Source organism: Amblyomma maculatum, chromosome 1 (genome assembly GCF_055883805.1).
Source record: "Amblyomma maculatum isolate TAMU_Amacu chromosome 1, ASM5588380v1, whole genome shotgun sequence".
In the NCBI taxonomy this organism is placed as follows: domain Eukaryota; kingdom Metazoa; phylum Arthropoda; class Arachnida; order Ixodida; family Ixodidae; genus Amblyomma; species Amblyomma maculatum.
Genome location: NC_139344.1, coordinates 179,212,028 through 179,232,523, shown reverse-complemented (window position 1 = coordinate 179,232,523; position 20,496 = coordinate 179,212,028). Strand labels below are relative to the sequence as shown.

Below are 20,496 nucleotides of genomic sequence, written 5' to 3'. Positions count from 1 at the left end.
ATACCAACTTTTGCTTCCTTACAGAAACTTCAGAGAGCTTACGTCACCAAAACTTTTTTTTTTCGAGAAAAATATTCAACGAAAAGCATTTCGCCCACTGCCAAAAAGAGCAATTTTTTTCAAAATAATTGGATGTGGTTGCTTTTGTGGCTGGGACATTTCGCAAGAAATAACCCCCTTCCCTTTTTGATATGCAGCAAAGCTAAATATATACAGAAACCAACGGCTGTCATTCCAAGTGGCATCACTTGTTGACATGAGCTTCATTACGAGAAGCACTACATGGTCAAAACTTAGGATGCTGCGCACCTCCTAAACCTCATTTTCTAGCAATGTGAACAAGCATCTGTGGTGCCCGAAGCTCCAGTACCCTGCATAGTGGCATGAAGTGTTGCCCCTTGCTGTTTTAAGCATAGAAAGCCTCAAAAGTACAAGTTGATTTGCTAATTTATTGGAGAAAAGTTTAATGTCCCAAAGCTGCTTGGGCTATGAGGGATGCTACTGCACAGCTGGGTTTGGTTGGAATAATTTCAACCAGTTGGGGATCTTTAACACGCACCAACACTGCACAGTACATGAGTATCTTGTGTTTCACCTCCATTAAAACATGGCTACCACGGCCAGCATCAAGCCTGAGTCTGCTAGCTCAGTAGTTGAGCAACCTTGGCAGCAATGCAGGTGACGTGTGAAGTTTAACATCAAAAAGTATTAATGATTGTAACCAACCAGAAATGAAAAAAAAAAAAAAAAAAAAAAATGTCGTTGCTTTCACAACCTGTCAGATCTGCAATTACCTTGAAGACGTGTTTATTCAAGATCCGCTAAGGAACAGTGCAAATTTTAAAATGGCAAAAATGGTTGAAGAAACAAACATAGTATGTAAAAAGCTGATGCTACACCAAGGCTACACCATAACAAAAGACTCGGAATTAAGATTAACTTCATGGACATCTTTATCAAGCAACTTAATTGCCATTTTTGAATTTCCCCTATACCGCAGTGTGCTACCATAGCGAAGAACTGAATTAAAGCAGCCAAATACCACTGCTTCTAAGCGCCCACAAATAAGTGGCTTCACCGTTTCTTCTGAGGCCTATTATATGTACAGAATGAATTAACATAGAGTAAAAGTTTCCCTGAAGCCGTGCAGGCCACTGACAAGAAGTTGAACTATTCAATCACTGAAGCTCACAATTTTATATTGAAAGATTAAATTTTTGAGAGAGTAAATAAAAATTTAAATGCGTATACTATTAAAACTGAGCGAGCTATAAGAGAGTCAGATAACAAATATAAACTAGATATAATAAATGCTATTTATAATGTAAATCAAGACCAAACTCTTATTAGCAATGCGAAAGAAGGCTCACAGTGCCCAATCTAAAATATTTACTTTGCGATTATAGTCAAAAGCAAGAAGAAAGAATCTGTCAGCAAGACAAGGTGGCTGTCACACTTTAGCCGATTGTCTTCACACATTCAGTGAAAGCATCCCATCATGCTGGGAAATAGATGCACAGAGCTCTTTAATGTTACCAGTTGTGAAACTTCCCATAGCGCCCGTGCATCAAAAGGCGGCAGTTCTGACTAATCAAAATTTGGGTGTTTACGGATAGCGGCAGTGCTCGCAGTCAATAAAGTAAAATTTGTCAAAGTTGCAAACTTTCAGATTGTTAATAAACACACAACCAACCACCTGGCAAGTAAAGTCAACTGAAGAGATGCAGTAACAAAAGTTATTAACGTAACAGCCACAGAGCCATAGAGATAAGAGGTGAAGAAAAAAAAAAGGAGCCATCCTTCAAGATGACAATGATGGCAAGAGCGGATAGCTTTTATTGGCCGCTAATAGATGGCTCCACAATTTATAAGCACCAAAAAAATGCATACTAAAACTAGCACTTCTTGAAGCGGTTTCCCAACTAGTATGATCAAAAAGCTCTCAAAGGTGCATAGATGTGGCGCATCATGTGCTTGGTATTTCCTTGAACTTAACAAATGCTTGGTTAAACACTATAAATGCATGGCACTTCTATTGTTACTGCTGCAATGAGCCCCCAGATTAAAGATGGCAGCCTCAGAAAGCAGCAATGTGTGCTAAAATGCACTAAGAAAGAAGCCGCCCCTCATCATAAATACGACTATGAGGCTCCAGACGGGTACAGCAATATGCACTGCTCCTCAATCAATGACCACTGTTTTCAGTACAGTGACCCCCATCAAGAGACCAGGCCAGTCAGTCAAGTTAAGGAGACCTATCACAAAAAAATAATAATAATAATAATAATAATAATAATAATAATAATAATAATAATAATAATAATAATAATAATAATAATAATAATAATAATAATCACATCAAATGTGCCTATCAGCATTGTGTCACATACACTTGGTGTACTGTGCTCCTCCAAGCACATCCCCAATAAGGGTTTTTTATATGACCCACTTTCAGGAGCATGCCTAGGTCAAACAACAGGCACGAAGCGCCACAGGCAAGTAGCAATAATGCATGCCCAATCTTTCTCACATGCCTAGCAGGAGAAACAGAACCCGCCTTTCACCCTCAACCTCGACATCACTGAACCTCATAAAATTAAACAATGCTACCCTACTTTTAACAAAAAGGGAACACCTCCAACACCACACACATGCTTTGATACCTCCGTGAACAGTAAGCCTCCCCCGCGGTTTAAGCCGTGCAGAGGAGGTGGTGCTTCGGAGGACTAGAGTTTGGGTGGCCCTAACACCGGCAGTGATTAGAAAGTGGCCTCAATTTCGACATTGGTATCCACACCCTGGGTGCCCCGTCTGCAAATCCATAAATACAGAAGCTGACATCCATCACCTGCTGTGGCAATGTCCAGCGTTGAAGCCGGCACCTGGTGGCAGCTGGCCTCTCCCCCCATAATCCGCAGCCATATGCTGCTTGGACACAGGGACCACATCACCATTCACTCCTCGACTTTATTGCATCAGTCAACCTTTTTTAAATTATTTGACCACACCCTTCATCCTTCATAGCATTTTTATGCCCTGAGGCAATAAACATAGCAAAACAAAAAAACAAAAAAAAAAAAAACAGAACCAGCCTACTGTGTACCTTGGCAAGTTGGTCCCGGGCCTCATTGCGCTCCCGCAGGGCACTGTCCCACTGTCGGATGGCTGCTGTGCACTGCTGCTGCAGGCCTGAGCGGTCACGCAGAGCTGCATTGCGTTCTGCCAGCGCCTCTTCTGCCCCTTGCTTGAGCCGCTGTAGCTCTTCCTGGCAGAGCTCCAGGCGTGCCATGTGGGCACTGTGTGCTGCCGTCAGGTCGGCGTACCTCTTGTGCAGGGTGTCATACTCCTCCTTCAAAGCTTTGCACTTCTGCCGGTAGGCTGCCTCCCCGCCAGTCTCCATCAGGCCCTCCTGAAGCCATACATCAATGGATATTTCTAGAGTGAAAGCTGATACAAGATTGGTTCAACCATGTAGCCCTGGAATCTATAGTGTCAGCCATAGGACTTAAGTGAATTTGTTTAATTCCCACCTGCCACAGTCAGCAGGTGCAAATGGACTGATTTCAGCTGACTTCAATTCACCTGCCCACTTGTATATTATGGACAGAGCATAGAAATACACAACCACAATATGGATGCCCCGGGAACAAGAACGCTATGACAAGGGCAGAGAAATGTGCAAACTGAGGGTGGCTGCCACAGTCGAATAAGCAGGGCTCTGTCGCTAAGCCAAAGATATTAATTCATGCTATAAGCTGGTAAGACTAGCTCTACTAATTTTTTACTTTCTCACTCACACTGAGTGAAAAAAACTGAAAACAAAGGGCCCATGCAGTAGTTGCGGCCCCACCCAAAGAGCTGCACATCTTTTGGTGTACACAAGTAATTAAGAAGTGACTCAAAGTTCCTTAAGATCAACTTAAGGGAACACCAGCACCATCAACCAGAGACACACATCAGCAACACGAATGACATAGCAAAAGATTATAATTTCTTTCCCAAAGTGTTTTTCAAGCCTTTGAAGCATGCCTTTGCATTAGTTCCTATTTGTCTGTTCAATACCCAGAAAATATTCTTCACTCTAGACAGAGGCATGTGCTCCACTTTGCAAGGTTTCCTCGATAAAAATGGGCTACAAACTCTGCCACAGTAACCCAATCTGAAACCACAATGCAAACCATTTAATAAGCACTCTATTCATAAATATTCCAGAAGGTCACGCAGTCATTTATAAACTTCTGGCAGAAGTATTCAATACAACCTTGGAAAAGTTATCTTCATGATCTTCTGGCATTACACTTTTTTCTAACGAATACAATAGGCATGAAGGAACGGCTCAGCAACTTACTTGCTGGTGGTGATGCAGATCACTCAGTTCCTTTTGCTTCTCGTCAACAATTCTCTGAAGACGCTTCACCTCTTGCTCCAGCAATCGCTTTTCAGCAAGTAAGTCTCCATTCTCTTTTTTCATCAGTAGTGCCTCTTGCCAGTGGTCCTCAGCTTTGCTCTGGAAAAACCAAACAAAGAAGCAAACAATTGTTTCTTCTAATGATTGCCTAGCTACTGAGAGGGTTAATGGAAAAAAAAGATAGCATTTAGGCCCAGGGAGACTCAAAACAGATGTCCAGAAAGGCATCAAAAGACCACCAACTAAAGCATGAAAACCACACAGAGACTTAAGCCACAATTGAGTAAAATTTCTGAACAATACACAGCTTCCACATATACACAAAGAAATCTTGAAAGTCATTAGATATTTACAGGCCAAGGGAGGCACTTAAAACACTGTATTCCTAGCCTTGAAACATCGTCTGGCACTAAAAGGCAGAGTAGGTACATATAAGTAATGCAACCATAGTTAACCTCTCAGTTTAAAAATGTGCACTCAAGCAGTAAGGGAAGTTCTGCCTGGTTCCATTATTTTTTTAAGTAATAGACACTTCAGAAAAATTAGACTAATGTAGAACTACTGAGAAGGTAAGAAATCATTTTGAATTCTTAATAAATTAATTTTCTAATTTTCTACCTCATGACCAAACAGTACACACGACAGTTTTAACCAACAAGTTTGACAGAGCAAAAAAAAAATAATTATTAAAACAATGCTGCACAATTATCTAAATAATCTTGATTTGACAAGGTAATTTTATGGTCCTATGCATCGTTTGTTTGCTAAACAGACATGATACGCTAACATAACAACATAAGCTAAGCAAACAAACATTATGTAGCATGCACAAGGCTATCAAATACATGCCAGCCTACTTCTCAACTGATCCAGCTTTTGGGTCCCACTTGGGGGCCTCTTTGGCAGTGTTTGTACTCCAAAAATCAGTAGTGAAAAAAATAGTGCCTTCCTCTGAATACAGCCTCTAAGCAGTAACAGCATCACAGGAGTTAAGCAGGCCTAGAAACTGAACTAGATGGGCCAACCACGAAGAGGGTTGCACATTTTTGACAAAGACTGTCTATGCTAATAAAGACTGGCACTAGACACATTTAGCCCAGGGCAAGCTAGTCGAACTTCATGCATTTTCACTTTTTACCTGCTCTTTGTTACACTGAAGCTGTCCAGTAGAACAAATATTTAATTTTTTTTTTTTCATATCCTAATATCCCTAGCTGTTTGGTATCACATATGTCACATTCAACTTGTTGTTTCATGCACGAAAGATTTAAAGATATTCTACTTACATGCTTTAAATAACAACCTTACATTAGCTTTATCCATAAAGAACATATCATTCACTCATTTGTTTTGCTTGTTTGTTGCTTTCTTTTTTAAGTTAAGCCAATTATGAAGAACAACCTGTACACAATGTTCTGCTCTAAATGCAGTTCTCATTGTCATGGTTCTCAAAACAAATGGAAATTAATCCCTATACACAAAGTAGTCTACCTCTCAATGCAATAATGAACCTACTTAGCAAAGTAATAGTTATTGAATGAGCTTCAAATGCTAAATAAAAAAAACACACACACTTAAGCAAATTTTCCTACACCCTAAAGCCTCAGTCCACTAGCCAAAATTGCAACAAGGACTTATATTTGTCTGGGCCCAAACGAAGACAAGTCGTCTTGTCGTGTCATCTAGTTGAATGAGGCTCACCTCCCAGCTCTTGTTCAATATGTTTGGCACTGTCAAAAGTCCCATAAAAAATCCCCAAAAAAAGTGCCCCTCTTCAAGCAGTAAAAAGCAAGCAGATTCTCAGTAATACCAAGCAAGTTTTCCCACACTTTAACACTTTCTTCCATAAGAACCTTAAAACATCAGTACACCAACCCTAGACCACCAAAAAAAATTTGCAGACGATAACAGACATGAAACTGCTGCCATAACACCCCTACATTGCATCCCATATTCATCAAGCAACAGTGTTACATGAATGTTCAGCCATCAGCAGTGGTCACTTCTCACACTTACTCAATTTTGCTAGATTTATAATGAATAATGTTATCCTTTATAACAACCAACTTATTAAACTATACATTTGTTTAAACTGGAAACAAATATTCAGCGCTCAGTAAAATCAATTCCATACATGTTTTGCTTCCACCTCAAACTACCTTTAAATCTGGGCCCAGTGTGTTGGAACATAAAACCTGATGTAATAAGCAAAGGTAGCATGCTACATTTAGTTTTTTTAATTTCTTTAGAGGCGGTGTACTTAACAAGCAATAGTGCACATTGAGCCTATTGAGCATAAGGCCAATACAGAACCATGCACACATACCAATAAATATGAGTCAAGTTTTACACATGAAACCTAACAAGCATCCACGCATATGAAGATGCATTAAGAGCAATACACCTGCATATGCACAATTAGGCATGCTAGATTTCTTCTGCTATCCATATTTATGCAATTACTGCAGAAAATTTGACAAATCAGACATACCTTATGTTTTCCATGATAAAAATCCTGTTCCAATTTAACCGGAAGATCAGCAGCTACCAAATGGGGGTAGTCATAGTCTCTACATGAGCTCAGGGACCAATCACTTGAGCTGGCTACAAGGAGAAATGAAACCATGTAAAAAAATTGTACAGGAAAGGGCAGAGTAAATGCTGAAATTAAGACTGTGTGTAAAATGCTTTAATCCATTTTCCTGCATTTAGGCTCAAAGGAATGAAAAATGTTAACAGGCAATACAAAAACTTTTTCTATCTACTGCCCCTAAACAAGTGTTAGCTAACTTAACCAGAATATGAGAATGTGAAAAAGAGCATTGAATTACTTTGATACTGCAATGTGCTACAAATGATAATTAGTAAACAAGTTTATTTATTCCCAGGCATGCTCATAAAAAAGTATAGTTCTCTTGCCACATTTTTAAGTAATGGCAAAAATGTACTGTCATGATCACAATATTGCCGGGACGTGAGAATGAGTGCCAAACCCGCATGCATCCCACACCATCCAATGGAAACCACCAGCTCTCTCCTCCCTAGCAAAAAGCTCTCTACACTCACTCCTATCTCACATCAGCAGTTCATAGATAGCAACCGGCATTAAGTGCTGATTCAATTAGTCATGCACCGAGGCAATGCAAATAATCGTCTCCACTAGCCACTGTGATCACTGTCAGGGCAATTCCGCGTTATATTAGTAATGTATTCAACTTCTTTGTATGCATTTGATTGCCAGTTAGCTACATTGGCCACAGTCTAGCCATTTCACTGTGCCTGTCCGAAGGGCGAAGAAAGAAGCAGGAGAAGAAGAAGACATAGAAGAAGAAGAAGAAAAGAAAAAGAAGACAGATAACTCTGTAGTTGGTAGAGACGACCAGCAACAGCGAGTTGCTAGGACAGAAGGTTCCTTCGAACGTTGCGACGGCGGTGTGCTCCGGAGTTCGACGTAGAGACGATGTCATACCACTAGAAGTCTTCTACACCCAAATGAGAATGGTCAATCACGAGAGGGAAGGGGTGCTCTAATAAAGCTGAAACCACAGAGTAAACTACTATGTACAAAAGCGATCTCAAGCCAAATCTAAGCGTAGCCATGCAGATTGCTCTCGCACAACTCCAGGCTAAACCACAGCTAATTTTTTTTTTTTTTTCTTGGCAAGACCAATGACCTACTTACATCCCGCTTCTTTCGCTTCCAGCATGACTGCTAGCAGCACTGACATGCAGCATATCAGTCAGCGAATCCTGTTCACCTCAGAGCACTTGCAATCACTGCGTGCCGTCACGTCAACACAAACAACACAAATAGATGATGAACCTGTGGTCAAGTAATATTTTTACTGCTCCATTCACACATAAAAGAATTAGCTCATTCTCTTTGTTCCTTCATTTTCCTTGGTACTCCAGCCATCTCTGCCTTCAGAGCAGTTCACTATCTTGGCCTTCCACATCTAGATGCCATTTAGTTTTCACATAATGAAAACCTAAAGCCACACCTCTGAAGAGCACAAGAGCTAGCAGAAGGCGAAAATTGCATGATTTGATACCCTGTTCCCTTCTGCAAAAACTGTCGCCGCATGAAAGGTGGTATGTAAGCTCCTTCAACGATCACAATGGCTGGCACAGACTACCAACGCAGGGTGTCTTGGTGTACAAGCTATTGAAGTGGCACCTGATGCTGGTTCCCATCTCTGAACAGCTGATGCAAAATATAAGTGAGTGTATAGAGCTGACTGCAAGGGACAAGAGAGTGAGTGTTTGCCATTAGATGTCGTGTAAAGCAGGTCTGCCACACACTCCCCGTCCCACAGTATTGCGATCGCGACAGTATACAGCTCACAGTACTGGAAAAAAATTTATGTGGCACTTAACTCTTCACATCTATGAAACAATCACATCATATAGGCATTACCAAATTAATTAAATAAAGTTCAGTTGTGCTGAAATTCATTACAATGTTCTAGCAGAAGAAAGAGGTACACCATAACTGATACACTCATTGCTACAAGAGAAACTAAATGTATGAACTGAAAAATGCCTTATTATAAGCACATAGGTGCAATAGACAGCTATACACTACATTAAGGAAACACAGTCAAAAACAAAATAAAGAAAATAAACACTACATGGCAAGCTAAACTCAAAAAATGAGCAGGCAACAGACCATGCGTTTTTCCCATCGAGGGGTTAAAACGATCCCCAGCCATTGTGAGCCTCCTGTATACACTCTCCTGGTCTGCATGCACCTAAAGGAACCAAAACAAGAACAAAACAAAAATCTCTAGTTTCCATGAAAAATACTATGAATTAACATTAAAACCAGACATAACACTACATTGGTACTTAACATCACTCCATTCAACTGAAAGTGAAATGACAACAAGCACATGATGAGAAAATGCCTTACCTCCAGCACATTAAACTCAATTACATATATAAAAAAACGCTCTAATTTTCATGAAAATACCATAATATACATCAAAACCCAGACATACATTACACTGCGTGCTTGCACCTATGCTTCTCCTTTCATGCCATAAAAAAAAAAGTACACAAGCAGCTGACGAAAGCAAAAAGAAAGAAAAGTGCAAAATAAAAAAACCTTTGTACTTTAGCGTGGACATCACACTGGTCACACACAGACTTCATTAATTATTCTGATAGCCATACATGAAACACTCCTTCTGGACAAGGAACAGCCTCAGGGTAACTATTAAATGCATGGGTGCTGAGGAGATATTTTATACAGGTAAGACATACCAAGCAACATGTACCAAAGCGCTGAAAAAGGACGCACTGGAACATTTGCTTCAGTCTGCTTTGTTCAAGTGTGGAATGTACAATTCATCTGCAACCCTAATGGTAGGAAGCTAATTCAATATTGTTCCTAAATTACCAGGAAAGGCAATTACCCGAGTTTATGCAAAGTGCAACAAAATCCAAAGTATTAGTAGCACTTATGTAAAATGAAAGCAGAGCAGAGCAGGAAAGTGAGGCACATACAGCACGCATAAGCAGACTAAGACTAGACTGAAACAATGCATCAACAGTTTTTCACTCATCCTCATCTGCATAATGTATATTGGTGCACTGACAGGTCGCACCCACACTAAAAGAAAGTGAAGTAGGTAAGCTGAAGAGCATGCTGCTCGGCAGGGTCGTAACGAGGGATAGGGGTCCTGATGGGTCTTCAAAACCACCCCCACCTCAAATAAGACTGACAATAAGGCACCAATTGATGACTAAAGCTTAGCGTGTATATGTCAGAGCAACAGGGGAAAAAATTAGCTTAAAAAGAAAAGTCAAATCGGCCTTCTTCCGTTAGCACATCCCACTAGCAGCCACACGTCTATCAAAACTTAGATGCGCTTGCTCCCCACCCCTAACTTCCAATCTGTACTGTAAGCATTGAGATTTTTTTTCATGCACTGAAATTAAAAGCTGCACAGCTTGATTGCTTGATTAGCCCACTCAGGTCCCGCATATACACTGAAAGCTCGCCGACTGCCTCCGATAAACACAACCGCTTCCACGTGTTCTCGGCCGAGGAGCATCCAGCCCCCGCTGGTTTCAATTAGAAGCCTGCAACGCTTTACATTGGGCACATGCGTGATGCGCGGGCCCTGCTCGGGAAGAGGGGCCCCGTCAGCGATGCCCCTCGCTGCCGGTTTTGTGAATCAAAGTTCAAAGCGGCTCAATGATTTCACCCTTGCAAGCTGCTTTCATCACCTATCTTGTTTTAACTGATGCTGGGCTGGTTCTTTCAAACCTAGTTGGACAGAGGTATGATGGATGCTCTACAGTGGCTGGAAAAGAAGCAGGAATGAACAGAATAATACAGAAAGAACATCCGAAGGCTCAATTCTTTCACTGCACAAGCCATAAACAGAATCTCGCAATCAACGATTTGAACAAAGTGTCCGAAATTTGAAACCCAATAGGAATCATCAAGCAAGCCATAAACTTTTTTTCCATGAGAGCGTGCTCCGAAAGAAATTGGTTCCCAACATTACCATGCTGTGTGAAACAAGATGTTCTGCAAAGTACAAGTCAATTAGGATCTTCTCTCAGCATTATGTGGCCATAGTCGAAGCGCTCCAGAGCTCGAATGCTGCAACTAGGCAACGAGCTCACATCCTCCATGTGCAACAAGGTCATCTTTTATCATTTGCTTGCACACAGTAGAACCCACTTTCAGCACAATGAGGAGTAAAAACCTGGCTACACTCAACAATAAAACAATAACAAACGACCGGCTGGACAGCCTTTATATGCGAGTGAACAAAACTGACAGGACTGACTGCATTCGCATGTTTGTATGTTGTATCATGTGCTTTTTGTCAGCTCACGTGTGTCGAGAACCCGCCGTAGAGGGATTGACTACTCTTCACAAACTGATAGAAATTTTTTACATTTTGCTTCTTTTTCCAATAATAAATTCAATGTTTCTCTAATGCTTACTCCAACTTGGCATACATAACACCATTGAGGAGTTGCATGAAGCACACCGCCTGACACAATTTGTCCACTTAGCAGCCTCGTCCACTGGAAGGCATGTCCTTCAAACTCTCAATACTGCTCCGCCCTATACTACCCAAAGCCACAAAGATTTGCCACGGAATATCCGCCAAGCAATTACTGTCAAACCTCTCCCCAAGCGCATGCATGGAAAATATCAACAAGCCCGCTGACAGGCAAGAGCCACTCACCTCTCTCAAATATGAAACAGCCAACCAGATACTCCACAGTGGGCCGAAAATGATCAATGTGATCTGGATTCTGGGAAATAAAATAATTTTTTTGTCCTCCTCCTTCAAGTGAATGTGTTAATAATTTTTTTTTGAAGTACAAGGTCAGACTTCAAATAATGTCTTTTTCTGTGTGTTAACCTAACCCCCCCCCCCCCCCCCTACCCCGTCTACCGGATCCCCCTTGTAAAAACTTCACCCTGGCCGTAGTCAGTCAATTTCGCCCCCCCCCCCCCCTACCCTGAAGGTACTTGTCAACAAATTCTTGCTCAATACTCTCATCTTGATGCAGTCCGATTTTCCGACGCAACTTGATGAGGTAATCCGCTGTCATTTCCAGCACTGTGGCCTGGTCAGTTTTGTCATTCAGGCCAGGAACTAGCGCGCGCATGTCCTGGCAAGCAATCCTGATGCGGGCCCTCCTCTGCCTGTCCTTCTTGTGCTTCGCAGCCCGCTTGATGAAGGGCACATGATGGACTCTGCGTGGCACATTCACAACCCCCACCACGTGCTGAGACTGCCCCACAGTGGCCCCTCCGGCCACCCCCTCGACGTCGTTGCCGTCATCCGCTGCACGCCCCAAGTCACCTAAGTTTCCTGCCGCGGCCACGTAGTCGCCGCTCTGCACGGCGGGCACCGTCCAGTCTACGCTCGGCGAAAGGGCACTAGAATTCGTGCCGATGTTCACGGCCAAGCCGAAGTCTCCTGTCGCAGTCACGTGGTCGCCGCTCAGCAAAGCGGGCACTGTCCCGTCTACGCTAGGTGAAACATCAGAACATGTGCCGATGTTCACGGCCAGGCCGCACGCCGCACCCTCTGCGTGACCTGGTACCCCCAGGATGGCCGCCCAAGTTTCCGCGTGTGGGGCACACGTTGCCATATACTGCAATCCATAGAAAGTCCACTGCCGCGGAACCGCCGGACAAACTGGCGCCGTGTGGTGCTGGTAATGCTGCAGCGGAGAATCCAAAACTCTAGCATTTTTTTCGCTAGGCTCTATATTAAATTCGCTCATACTCATGGTCAATTTTAACTTAAGAGAAAGCGTAGGTCGTTGAGATGCACCTGGGAGGACAAAGAACTGCTGCTGCTGCCGCGACCTCTGTCACCGACTTTCGGTCCTCTCCAACAGGGAAGGTGGCGCGCCTAGAGTGTTGAAATAGAATATGCTAAAGGCATCGAGGCACCCTCACAAGCTAGGGCAGGGAAACGTACCTCTCGCTACGTGTACCCTGGCATGGCTGAACTAAGTCGCTGCAATTTTTTGTTGAACCGCGCTGTAAGTCGTGGGCGCACTCCGTTTCGTCTCCATCGAAACGAAGCCGCCGACGGTCGTGATCGAACCCAGGCGCACCGCCGGGCATCCTAATTGGTGAGCGACCACTGCAGGGCCCCGGCTGTGGCTAAAGTCTTGTCGCATTCGGTTCTCCTTGCTCGTTCCGGCAGTTTACTCCAGCACAGCGGTCGCGAAGTACGTGCTATCCCCAAATTTCGATCGTGCCAGCCGCAGGCAATGATTTATCGGGCATGGAGAGATTTTGTTCCAGTGCCTGACGCGATGACGCTTCAGAAGCTACGTGTCCCCAACACACATTTCACGGGGGCATCTTTTAACGTTCTTTCTCCACGACGTACATCGGGCCCCTAGCAGTTGCTAGTGGTCCGAGTTTTCATAGCAACAGCGATGCCATGCTAATGGCCCGACTTGGCTAACCCTAAATTTTGACGTCACTTCCGCCACACTTTCTCCCCAATCATAGCCTCCTTTATACTCTCTATAAAGGAGGCCCCGCCGGGGTGGTGCAGTGGTAAGACGCCCGACCACTGTGCCGGAGTACCCGGGCTCAAACCCGACCTCGGCGGCTGCATTTCGATAGAGGCAAAACCAAGAGGCGTCCGTGTGCTGTGCGATGTCAGAGCACGCTAAAGATCCCCAGGTGGTCGAAATTACTCCGTAACCCTCCACTACGGCTTCTCTTTCTCTCTTTCCACTTTCACTCCCACCTTCGTCCCTTCCCTTACAGCGCTGTTGAGGTGTCCACAGAAAACACGCTCTCAACATCCCATCTCCCCTTCCCCCGGACACCAAGAGTGCCGCCGCGACATAAGGCCGGCATAACCCGTGTCCGGTACCCCCCCCCCCCCCCAAGAATATCCCACAGAACTAGCAGTAGTAGTAGTAGTAGTAGTAGTAGTAGTAGTAGTAGTAGTAGTAGTAGTAGTAGTAGTAGTAGTAGTAGTAGCAGTAGTAGTAGACAGTTACCGTGCCTTTCCCTTCCTATAAATCAATCTATAAAGGAGGCAATGCTGCAATGCATTGGGAATGGCAATGGCCTCTCCTTAGTTCCCTTCCTCCATTACAGAAAGTAACGCTGGTTACGCCACCCGAAAAAGGAAACAAGTATTTTTCGTGCATTTTTTTTTTTTTTATGAAAATGGAACATTTGAGGGGAAAATAAAACGTGGTTAGAAGAAGGATTTATTCGCTAAAACGCAAAACATCATTAATGGCTTTAGCTTTAAGAGGTAATTCATAAACAAGCTTAGGCGAGGTCAAGCGCATAGCCAATGCATGTAATTCGCCCATATTACTTGCAACGGCACCACTGGAACTCCAGTGCCCTATCGCTTCCGAGAGCTTAATTGCGCAGCCACGACCGATCAGTCCGAGCAACAAACATTTTGTACCATTTATAAGTGCTGTGCCGACAGCCGCCTTCTCCGGCATGCCTGTCGAGACGCCTCCCCTTTTTGTCATGCATCGTCGTGTGTGTAGGCAAACCAGGCAAACTTGTGAGAAGGAGAGAGTCGCCGCCCCCGGCTAATGCGAGGCTTGTCGGTGCCGTTGCGTCTGAATTGATGCCTCGGCATGATCGCCGGGTCGACAGTTGCGCTCTGGAACCCTGTCCCTCTGAACTGCCGCGGCGGTCGCTACCGCCCAAGTCGCCATCGAAACTGCTGTGTTACTTTTCTATTGGGTCTTCTTGCTTATCTGGCCGTTATTACGAGCTGCGAAATTAAACGTTCTTGTTAGCCGACGCCTCGTCTTTGCCGGGAGCTACTGATGCTTTCGCTGGACTCCTGTGGGGTGTGACGTACTGAAGCGATAAGGCTATGCGAGACGCCATAGTGGAGGGCTCCGAAAATTTGCTTAACGTGCACTGACATCGCACAACACCTCCACCAAAAAGCGACCGTTGAGACCGAGGTTCGATCTCGCATCCTTGGGTACAGCAGTCGTGTGCGCCCTAAAGGCCCATTCACACTTGCGAATCGCGGAGGTCGCACAACCGTTTTGGTCAAAAAGCGGCTGTCGCAAATGGTCGCATCGGTCGAACAGCGACAGTCGCAGGCCGTTCGGGCACTGCTCGATTTTCCAGCCACGCGACTGCTGGTCGCAAAAACAGCGGCTCAGCTATAGTACCGCAAGAAGGCTTGTATTGGATAAAGCCGCTTACGCGGGCAAAAGCCTGAGCGATAACCGCATGGCCCCTAGCGATCAGTCGCACGACGCTGCCACCAACGCCTGTCGTTGTCGCTGGTACATACCGCACGAAGCTCAGTGACAGCGAGGCGCGTTTTCCGCGTTGCTCTGATACCAGAGATACCGCCGCCTCGTCATTCAGTCAAGAGGAGTGCAATCACACTATATCCTATTTCTAACACTAAACAGCATGAAGTACGATATAACTGATAAAATTTCTTGTAACGCATCCCATTTTAAATGGTCCCAAGCAGCGGTGCACTACTACACTGCGATGACGACCTTCATTGCAAGCAGCAACTTTCTCCTGCTCCTTTCGAAAATTAACAATGTCTAGCCACACTAGCTTTTTTTTTTTTTTTTTTACTACCCTTCCAAGCTTTTACTGAATTGTCTCAATCGATGCACTCATATATACACGGATCAGACGAAGTGAGCGCATGCAGGCACCAGGTTCTTCGCCCAAACCGGACTAGAAAAACAAACTTCACACGCAAAAAAAAAAAAAAAAGTCAGAACGGAAGTTGAGTACCCCAAAACCTTCTGCGATTGGCTGCGTCGCGAGCTGCTTCCGGGCGACACGCGAAATTTTCTAAAAACCCAGAAACTGAGCGACAGCGACGAGCGGCAATGCTTTGGCAGCCCTCAGCCCGCGGCATATCGCCGCGAATTATCGCCTCATGCGGTTAGCGCTTTAGTGATTTTTGTGCCGGAATCTTTACGCAAAAGCACCCTCAGACATCTTAAATGTTCAACTTAAGCCACCAGGTAGTTCATTCAATTTGACTTGTGTTAAACCTGGATCATTCATACAATCTCCCACCAGCCCACTTCCTCTCAGGACAAACGCCGACAAACGTCTGAAAGACAACAGGATATTTAAGCGGGCGAGTTGGTGATATATCATCCAAAGAACAGCGCAAACAAACGGGGACGAAAGGAAGAAACCACAGGAACAAGCGCTTGTTCCTGTGGTTTCTTCCTTTCGTTCCCGTTTGTTCGCGCCGTTTTTTGGATTGTATGAAAGACACTGTCTTGACAGGCAATACCATGGGCGCTCGACTACTGGGCTCAAGGTTTGGTGGAGGCTGCTGCAGCTGCGTTGTGACGTGCTGTGTGCTGTGGGATCTCTGTGCACGTTAATGAACCCCAAGCAATTAATTTCTCGGAGCCCTCCAGACGGCATCCTTCATGGCTAATGCAGCTTTGGGACGTTCACCATAAAAACCTAAAAATGGGCAATGACAATCGATATCTACTCTTTCATTGAGGCATGGTGTAGTGGTTTGCAAAAGAAAAAAAAATTAAAAGCAAGCTTTTACAAAATCTTGAACACACAGTAGCAAACTTTGGAAGTTTCTGTTTCACTTTTTCTCCGCTGCAAAAAAAGAAACAAAAAAGTTTTTTTTCCAGAATTTCCAGATTTTTTTTTTCTTGCCTTCACATCTCTACACAATGAGTGGCGTCAATTAAGAAACAGCTTTTGATGGCCTTGTCCAAACTCTCCAGAAAACTGTCGCCGAACTTCTCATGAATTCTTCCATAACAGACAAAGCGCACGCTAAAAACTTCAGCATACGATCGTACCATGCACGCTGCCTCCATTTCTGGCCCATTGAATGTCACCAACACAGCTGTGTGTGCGCGACTAACTCCGGCACCTCAAACAGCTCCCAGCCAGCTCCATTACGAGCGTTATCCGCAACAAGGTGGAACAAGTGCACCAACTGCCTAGTGTTCCTGTGCATGCTCCCACAAACTACTACGGCTGCCGCTTTATAGCAGTGACCTTAGCCTAGCCCCTTCTGCACTGCCTGAATGTTGTCCCCCCACACGCGCTGAAGCCCCACGGTGTCCCACGTCCACTTCGGCCTCTGTCTCACATTCTGGCTCAAGTACAGGTCCGCTTCGGCCTGTCTCGTTCTAAGTGATGTACAGGAGCTTGCATATTTGGGGACCAGACTTAAAAATTTCCCCGGAGCAAATTACTGGCCTATTCATCAGCGAACATCACTCACAATGTAGCCTACTACAGTCTGCATTCTTTAAGAAGTAATCGCTCACGTGGATTTTCTGTCGTTAACGGAACACTGGTGTCTGCTACCAGGGGCCATGTTACACAATGATCACTTTAAAGACTGTCACACGTCTGTCATAAACCGATCAATAAGCCCCCGCTCCTATCGGTCGATTAGGACCAGCGGACGTATCAACCACTAGGAGCGGGGCTAACTGATACATTTGTACAAGTTTTTGTAATGCGATTCTCGTGTGATCATTGTGTAATTAGGCCTCAGTGCAGCTTTCAGACTGAAAAGGCTAGCCAAGCAGGGAGGGTATATTTGCAGGTGGTGAACAAGCAAACACACGACACGTAAAGTAGTGCACGCATGTACCTTGTCGGACATTTTAAAGTGAAAGCTTTACCAGCCCCATTGATAAAAAGAAAGCCATCAGCATTGATGCCACTCGGCACGAAGTCCTAATCCCAGCTGTCGTCAACAGCAGTCAAAGCCAAGGGAGCATGTAATTTTTTTATATTCATCAATGTGTAGGATGCATGTTTGTGACTCCAAAGACCGAACAATTCTTTAATGACACACAAGGAGAAAAGTCGTATTTATGAACAGGGAAAAAATAAAGAACAATGACTACCTAAAATACGTCACGAGAGTGGTCGTCGTGTTCGCAGTACTTTTTTTTCGAGCGAAAGTTTTTTTGTTTGTTTTTTTAACAAATTTAAGCTATGGATTATGTGTCCCTTAGCGTACATGCCTGTCTTTCAGTGGGCATGTGTGTATGTAACAAAAATGTTTAAAAAATATTTGTTACTAATTAAGGATGTGCTTTAAAAAAAACAGAGCGGTCTGTGTAAGGAAATCAGTGGAGATGACGCCCATCGAAGCATGCGTGCAAGAGGACAAAGCTTGTGCCAAGGACACCATCTACGTGCGTACCTGTGCATTCCTCCTCGTATTCACGCGTCATAACACACAAGGAAAGCGGATCGTCCACATTAGCTTGGTCTGTGCAGGCAAGCGTTCCTGCCAGTACACGAACAGTGATGAGGCGTGTAGATGGAAGAATGAGGTGCACCATGCGAAAATGTGCGCATTTCAGCGGCACCGTGCTCATCGTGCGAGTCTTCAACAAGCCCAAAACATGCCAACGAAAATGCGCCAGCAAGATGCAGCGATGCAAAGAGAAGCCGCAAACGTAAGGACGAAAAATTGAGGAGAAAAGAAATGTGCACTTGCAAGTATACTCCATTATTGTACAGCTATAATTCTTGAATACTGCCTGTCTTTGGACATATTCGGAATATTTGGAATATTTGGCATATTCGGAGACAAAACTGGTCTGTGGAGCAGTAATGATTTCTCATTATCACACATAAGCAGTCCTTATATTAAATCCCCACAGAAGTTTTCTGTTCTGTTTTTGTGCCGCATGTCCAACGCACGAGAAAGGCGACAGGCGAGGCTAGTAAGCTGGCCTGGCTCCTCGGGGCATGACACAAGAAGAGGGTGAGCGTGCATTGTTTGCCAGTGTCACAAAAGAGTTTCGAATGTCTTCCCAATGAGCAAGGCCCAGTGCAGAGATGGAAATAGGAAAAATGGACACACGAGCAAAATGGCATGTTACTCAGGTGTCGAGCCAAACTTCAAAAAAGCGCCGTAGCAGAAACACTCGCACAGGGCTGGAAAGCGCCGACTCTAGAATATTAATTTGTTTTTAATTTCTACGTATTATGCTTGACTTGTTTGCCATGTTAACATCCCGAACCCCTCCATATGACTACATTTCAGGCGCGGTACAACATATAATAAAATCAGAACATAGGTACAAGATGTAAAGCTAGAGGTGCTGGTTCGACAACTTTTCTTCTTTGGTATAACTGGCTAATGCACAAAAACTGCCAAAGAAGCTCTGTTCTAACACGTTGCCTGTGATGACAGGGGATACCAGACCACAGGAAAGCCTACTGAAAGCTTTTTAACGAAGATATGACTGCCTGCATTAGGCTCCTTCGCTGATGAAGCTTTCAGCATTGCATTTTCACTTATGAAGAATATGTAATGCCACGAAAGCCAACAACATATTTGAACTTCATCGGCCCTCCTGCTTCTTGGGCCACCATGAATGTCCCGAGCAGTACGGAGAAGCAGACTTCTTTCCACCACACCTCACCCAACTAGTAAATAAAGATGCATGCTCCCAAAGGAAAGGCAAAAGCTTAGGGGAAGGAAAGAATGGTAAGAAGGCTCTGACATAGTTTCTGTGCCACCACTGTGTGACATGTTTGCTTGTTCACAACCTGTAAGATCACCTTCCCAGCTCAGCATCTGAAAGAGATTGCGTCCCCTGTCAGTCAAAGGAGCGAATGACAGCTTGGTCTGCAGGTCGGCAGGTTGTGCCCACACAGGAGGTTATAACCTTCTTCGTGCCCACCTTGATGATGTCGTCTCGTTCAACTGATACAACAGGACTGAAAAATGAGCCATTGCTCCTTTAACTAGAACATTGAACAAAAAAAAGATTTACAACAATGTTCAAAGCAAACAGCAAACTCGCTCACCCATTGACAATTTTGGTTAGTTAAGCCAGTAGGTCGAGTGGCCTGTAAAATCAGCTGCTTGGCCCAAGCCTGCGACAAACATACTTGCCAGTCGGCAGCAGTATCAGTATTTCTTCAATTCCAACTGAAATAACGCAGACCATAATACGCTACCTGGTAAGTAAGGTGTCCGCTGCACTAGACCAGTAGTTCACGCCCAAGAACCTTTCTACAAAAAAGAAATATTGGCAATGGCTTAGCTCGGCTATGCCAGAATATATGTAGCGTACGCTCAATCGCTAATTGCCAGGCAACTACTTCGGGATCCGATGAGTTAAACTTCTCCGCACGTCTACGCTGCTGAGCAGCAATTTCGCTCTCCTTCTCCATGGCTATACCACACTGGCAAACACACCGCTATATATATACCCCCACTGATACTTCTGCGCATGCGCGACACTATCAAGTGGCTCCAGCACAGTGTGGACTTGGCTACTACACAACGGAGGCGCACAGCTGGGCATGCGCCGGCGCCAGTGCGTCTGCCGCGGCTAATACGCCAGTCCTCTGGAATGCACAGACCGACGAGGCACGTGCGCAGCAGTGGCGGAGCGCACAAGCAGCGTCAGACTTGGCTACTACGCAACAGAGGCACACAGCTGGGCACATGCCTGCGCCAGTGCATCTGCCGCAGCTAAGACGTCACTCCTCTGGAATACGCAGACCAGCGCGTGCACGGCGATGGCGGAGCATGTGGCTCCGGCACGCCAGCTGCGTGCCGTGTGACGTCACT

The 20,496-nt window shown here is 44.6% G+C and overlaps 1 protein-coding gene across 1 annotated transcript in view; it reads right to left on the bottom strand.

Moving 5' to 3' along the window:
• Dlg5 (MAGUK family member discs large 5) overlaps positions 1–20,496 on the bottom strand; it is a 126,052-nt gene that overhangs the window by 86,612 nt on the left and 18,944 nt on the right. The window contains exons 3-6 of the mRNA XM_084589677.1: positions 9,078–9,159; positions 6,900–7,012; positions 4,349–4,507; positions 3,104–3,409 (exon numbers count right to left, since the gene is read on the bottom strand). Coding sequence (XP_084445803.1) covers positions 3,104–3,409; positions 4,349–4,507; positions 6,900–7,012; positions 9,078–9,159 — 660 coding nt within the window. The remainder of the gene's footprint in view (positions 1–3,103; positions 3,410–4,348; positions 4,508–6,899; positions 7,013–9,077; positions 9,160–20,496) is intronic.